Source organism: Oncorhynchus masou, chromosome 12 (assembly GCF_036934945.1).
Source record: "Oncorhynchus masou masou isolate Uvic2021 chromosome 12, UVic_Omas_1.1, whole genome shotgun sequence".
Classification (NCBI taxonomy): Eukaryota; Metazoa; Chordata; class Actinopteri; order Salmoniformes; family Salmonidae; genus Oncorhynchus; species Oncorhynchus masou.
In genome coordinates this window covers 49,455,988-49,462,034 of record NC_088223.1, presented here as the reverse complement: position 1 = coordinate 49,462,034, position 6,047 = coordinate 49,455,988, and the positions used below count along the sequence as shown (strand labels likewise).

Below are 6,047 nucleotides of genomic sequence, written 5' to 3'. Positions count from 1 at the left end.
CGAGGCCTTACTTTTGTATTGGATCCTCTTGTGGCTGTTTTTTGCAAATCGCTGGTCTATTCCATTGACATAACTTCCCTATTGTACCGTATCACTCGAATGTGAACAACCAATGTATGCACTAGTTCTGAGAGACATTTGTATGTCGTTATTTTTTGCATGTACAGTGTGACCACCACCCACCACGTCAGGCCATCTGGCCATCTGCGACGGCAGGAAGGGCATAGGGACAAATGAACTCATAATATCCACAACATGGGAGGGGACAGCTCATTCGGAGCCCAGGGAGAACACCGTATTTCTTGCCCAGCTGTATAGCCACACCCTAAGGATGGTATTTTAAGTACAGATAAATCCCTACTAGATGTGGTACTGTACAAATACAATTATAAGGACCTTGTGAGTATGAATATCTCATGTTTCGCACAATTACACAAATCCATAGAGAGCTCTGTTTTGTATGTTTTTGGGGGTGTAGTTCTTTCCAAAATTCCAGAACCTTCCAGTGGTACAGTGTTTAGGAATGAACTCTCTGTGTCTCTTTCTGAGTTCAGTGGAGTTTTTCCACACCAGACATATACGGATAGCTGTTGTTGGATCCTGTTTGTCTTCAAAGGCAGTGGTATCACACACGGCAGCGATCACTGTGCCTCCATCTGTCCCAGAGTGCATCAAGCCAGGACCCAACTGAGTGACCCAAAACAGATGAGCGGTTAACAAACATTTATTGACCTTTCCCACAGACACCTAGTTGGATATCTCGGAGCTACAGATTTGGTTGATTGCCTTTGTTACGAAAACCTCAACTAAAACCCTGTCTTGGTGACAATATGGTGAAGTGTTTTGAACAGAAGTCACCAATGCAACACAACGAGTTGTCCAGGATCTTGAGGAAGCAAACAAATTGGACAGTAGTGTTGCAATCATTTGGTGTCGTTTATGACAACAATCATTCTTTGAATACATTGAACGGGACACATTGAAGTTGTTTCCTAAAGACAAAATGAATCATTTATGATTTAAAAAACAACAACTAGATAAACAAACTACATACATTTTTTTCAATAAATATATAAAAATATAGCTTTATACCAATACAATAAGACCTTATGGATTTCTAAACCCTGTGAGAATACTAAATAGCTGAATCAATCATGCTGACTGTGGTGGATGAGCGACAGTGAATCATCTGAATCATACACAAGCATTCCATACAGTACTTACACAAGCAAAGCTTGGCGGCACACACAAGTTCGTCTTCAATTCAATAGTGATGACACTGGTTGCAGATTTCCCACCAATGTTGACTGGAATCATAGGGGGTTCCAATGATTGTGGATTGCTTATAGCAGCTCTTTGGCTGCACAACTAGAGAAGAGGCAGTAGATAATCCTACATACTGTAAGGGGTCTCCACACACATCTCAAACAACAGACGTTGCATTATCATTCAAGCGCTGTACACCACATATTATTGACGTCATAGAGCTGCTCATACTATACCATACAGTCATTAACTGGCAAATGGCTATTTGTTAAGTATATTGATCCCTTTCTATTGAGAACCAACATATACATGTCATTCAGTTTATCACTTTACACAAGTTATACATTATTGCCAGTGAGACATAGTAAGGCAAAACAATTAAGACATTCTGTAGAAAATGGTTGTTTACCGACTATTGGAACGAGTGACATAACAGAGAACAAAACTGTACCATTTGCATAATTTAGATGCACTGCACCTATTATGTACAACTACCATACAGACAAATCTAGGTGTGACAAATATTGATTCGCTGTGGAAACGTGAGCAATGTTATAACCAATAAAGCAATATATTCTGACTTCTGTCCGCAATCAGATGTCGATATGTTAGGTCTACCGAGGATGTGTAGGCTATGGGCGTACAGGTATTGCACGTGGACAATTGTAATTATAAGCAAGTAGTGTTGTGCGCGTGGCGAATGTAAGGAGTTTACCACTTTAAACATTTAGAGTACCCTGTCATACTGGGAATATATGATACGGTCTGGGCGCGTTCATTTGGAAAACTTTGGCTGACACTATGTTGCTGTTTTTGTCTTGAATTCAATATGCGCACAAGTGAGGCTTATTCTCTGCTGCTGTATTATTTATGGAAGATGACGCCACAGAGCTCGCATAACCAGGCATACGCGTGCGTTATTGAGTGGGTGATAGCTCACGTTTCACTGTCCATGGTGCTGAAAAGGCCGGCGCTGAATTGAGCTGTCCACTCATTCCAGCCTTTCCCCTCGCAATAAAACGTTAATCACAATCAGCTCACTTTGACTTGCCCCAACATTTAACAGACTGAGGGGACAGTTTCAGCATAGTTTTGAGGGTGCAGAGACGCAGCAAGTCGTAGCGTACCACGTTTCAGCGTCATTCGGAAGAACATTCAACAGCATTTGATTAAAAAAAAATCATTATTCCCAATTAATTGAATCAGTACGGGGACATTAGAAGTAGTTTGTTTCCTTCCCCCTGTTGTACTGACACAGAACAGGTATTTGCCTATTGAGTCAGGGCGCTAGGCTACTCTGAATGCTTTATGAGCAACGCCAAGCCACTGCACAATACATGACCCAATGGGCGCACACTAGTTGAATCAACGTTGAACCAGCGTGGAATAAAATGGACTTGAGTTGAATTGACGTCTGTGCCCAGTAGGGTACACTTATAAACGCATCTATTATATATAATAAAAACGGGGTGTAACATGAGTCCTTTACTATACAGTGAAGGCTACTACCTCCACATTAAAGGTGCAAGTAGTTCTGGCAGAATACACTTTTAGAGAGATTGAACGACTTTGTTTCGAGAAGAGAAGGGCATATCCCAATGCTATCACCAGTAAAAGATGCAACAAGAGGACAGTTATTCAATACAAATAAAATGCACACAACAACAACAACAACAAAAAACACTTACAAAGCTTTTCGGCATAGTCAGTAAGATTGCGATGTGCTTGTAACTACTTGATAGGCTATGACGTTCAAACGTTTGCCTATACATCACTTGGTGTCCTTGGTCGCAGAGAAAAGTTGGAAGATACACATCCACAACAACAAGCGATTCTCATAGATTTCTGTATGTCAGGATTTCTGAAAGCATAAATGATGGGGTTTATCATAGAGTGACAAATGGCCGGCAGAGCGGTGACGTAGGTATAGACAGGGGGATATCCGATGTCAGCCACCAGAGAGTACATGGCGAAAGGGATCCAGCACAATGCAAAGGTGCCAAGGATAATGGAGAGGGTGGATACCCCTTTAGTGGTGGGGGAGGAGGAGTGGGAGGTAGTCATGAACTTCTGCTGCACCGCGATTTGCTGCGCATGCCGAAAAGCAATCTTGCAAATCTGGAGGTATAGTTGCAAAATAAGTGCAAAAACAAAAAGAAAAGTCACCGCCAGTGCAGCGGCGTGATTTTTATCAATGGGGGCGCAAATGCTGCAAGTCGTCTCATCCTCAAGGCAGTTCCATCCCATGATCGGTAGCGCACCAAGAGTGATGCTAGTCACCCAAATGAGCACCAGTGTGACGATGGTAAAAATCACCGTTCGTTCCGTGTGGTAAGTCAGTGCGTTGTAAAGGGAGAGGTATCTATCCACCGTGATTGCCAGGATATTGAGAACGGAGGCCGAAAAAGCAGTGATGAGCAGTCCAGCTGATAGCAGCGTCACGAATCCCGTATCAAAAATGTAGGTGATGGTGAAATTCACTATCAAACCAAGCCCGGCCAATAGGTCCGCAAAAGCCAAGCTCCCTATCAACACAAACATGGGCGCTTTCAGGGTGGGCGTGTAAATAATTAAGGCAAGGACAATTGCATTTTCGCAGGACATTAGGGTTCCCGTGACACACAGGATTATATCCCAGGGGTTGACGCTTATGACCACCGGTTCCATCTCGAACTGGAATGATGGAGGTGGTGTGGAATTCCCTCCTTCTTGAACATCCCAGGTTGAGGAAGAGGTGTTTTTGAATTGGTTACTCATTGCTGCGGCAGAGAGTGAATCATCACTGAGAAAGACAGAGAAGGGGAGGGGGCGCGAGATAGAGACAATTTCAGAGTGATCACCGGAGGAAATGTACAGTGTAAAGGCATTTGCGTTCAAGAGTGTATCTTACATATTTCCAAATAAAACATGTGACTCATTAGACTGCCGCACGCCAAATTGTGAAGTGGCTAAAACGTCACATTTGACTACTTATGATTCCCTCCGTTGACTCAACATTTAGAGCAAAGTGTTCAATTGAAATGAGAGCCTCTCCGTAGGGAGTATTCACATCACACATTGGCTGTTTATTAAGCAGGACTTGAATGAAAGGATAAACATGGAAATTAAAGGGTTGTCTTTGATCTAATTTGAGATCTATGTCATTTCGATTAGTAATAGGATGCCCAAAAAAGTAGATATGGGTTGTTTCACTTTGGGCTTGTCGTCAATATTATTAATCCACACATGTAGGCTATTGTACCTTCACGCCTGATTATAAAGGCCTTCTAAGGTAAAAAATAATAATAATAAAAAAAAAACATATGATGACATTTCTGTGAGAAAGTGGGTTTCTAGTCTATAATTTCTCTGTAGTCTAAACCTGAACATCACATAATATGTAGATATATAACCTGATCACTAACCCGAGCATCCATGCGTGCCACTATCAGTCAGTCAAGTGATGTTGCGATGGCTTGTTGAGGTCTACCCGGGCGCATTCCTTAACAGGGAAGATGGAGACGTGGAGCGCTCAGGTGGAGACTATCACCAGTAACCGCTGGCGCCGTTTCACCCCTCTTTTTTTTTATTTTGCCGTTATTGTAACAAATCTTTTGTAAATCGATTTCTCACAGGAGGACGTTAAGACTTAGGTGACACACTGCTAGTGATGTTGGCAATTCGCTGGCATTGACTCTTGCTTGTTTCAATCCTATTGGTCCTTTGGATTATTCTCCAAATGACGTCAAGTGCTCCCTCTCCATTCTTTACCGATGTGTAATTCAGAGCATCCCCCTGCTCTCACATTAGCATACCAGTATAAATAGACAACTGTTTGTAAACCTGGAACCTGTAGGTGGCAGCATATTACTTTAAAGGCTCTGCTTGCCAAAGAAACGTCCAGATTTCGCTATGTCTATAATTTAGTTAGCTGACAAAATTCAACTCCATCAGAAACTTCCTTCACCGTGGAGCTGTCCATTTGGTAAATCTGACCATAACTGATTCCTGCTTACACGCAAAAATTAAAGCAGGAAGCACCAGTGACTCGGTCTATAAAAAAAGTGGTCAGATGATGCCGATGCTAAGCTACAGGACTGTTTTGCTTGCACAGACTGGAATATGTTCCGGGATTCTTCCGATGGCATTGAGGAGTACACCACATCAGTCACTGGCTTTATCAATAAGTGCATCGAGGACGTCGTCCCCACAGTGACTGTAAGTACATACCCCAACCAGAAGCCATCGATTACAGGCAACCTTCGCACTGAGCTAAAGGGTAGAGCTGCCGCTTTCAAGGAGCGGGACTCTAACCCAGAAGCTTATAAGAAATCCTGCTATGCCCTGCGACGAACCATCAAACGGGCAAAGCGTCAATACAGAACTAAGATTGAATCGCACTACACTGGCTTCGACGCTCGTCGGATGTGGCAGTGCTTTCAAACTATTAAAGACTGCAAAGGAAAGCACAGCCGAGAGCTCCCAAGTGACAAGAGCCTACCAGACGAGCTAAATAACTTCTATGCTCACTTCGAGGCAAGTAAACACTGAAACATGCATGAGAGCGTCAGCTGTTCCAGATGACTGTGTGATCACGCTCTCCGCTGCCGATGTGAGTAAAACCTTTAAACAGGTCAACATTCACAAGGCCGCTGGGCCAGACGGATTACCAGCACATGTACTGCAAGCACACGCTGACCAACTGGCAAGTGTCTTCACTGACATTTTCAACCTCTCCCTGTCTGGGTCTGTAATACCAACATGTTTCAAGCAGACCACCATAGTCGCTGTGCCCAAGAACA

At 43.1% G+C, this 6,047-nt stretch overlaps 1 protein-coding gene across 1 annotated transcript; it reads right to left on the bottom strand.

Annotated features, from left to right (window-relative positions):
• Positions 1–917: 917 nt before the first annotated feature.
• LOC135549123 (G-protein coupled receptor 12-like) lies at positions 918–4,893 on the bottom strand. The gene is made up of 2 exons (XM_064979172.1): positions 4,671–4,893; positions 918–4,048 (listed from the first exon to the last, which is right to left on the bottom strand). Exons 1-2 carry the CDS (start codon positions 4,676–4,678, stop codon positions 3,031–3,033), a joined length of 1,026 nt encoding a protein of 341 aa, XP_064835244.1. The 5' UTR covers positions 4,679–4,893; the 3' UTR covers positions 918–3,030.
• Between the last annotated feature and the right edge of the window lie 1,154 nt (positions 4,894–6,047).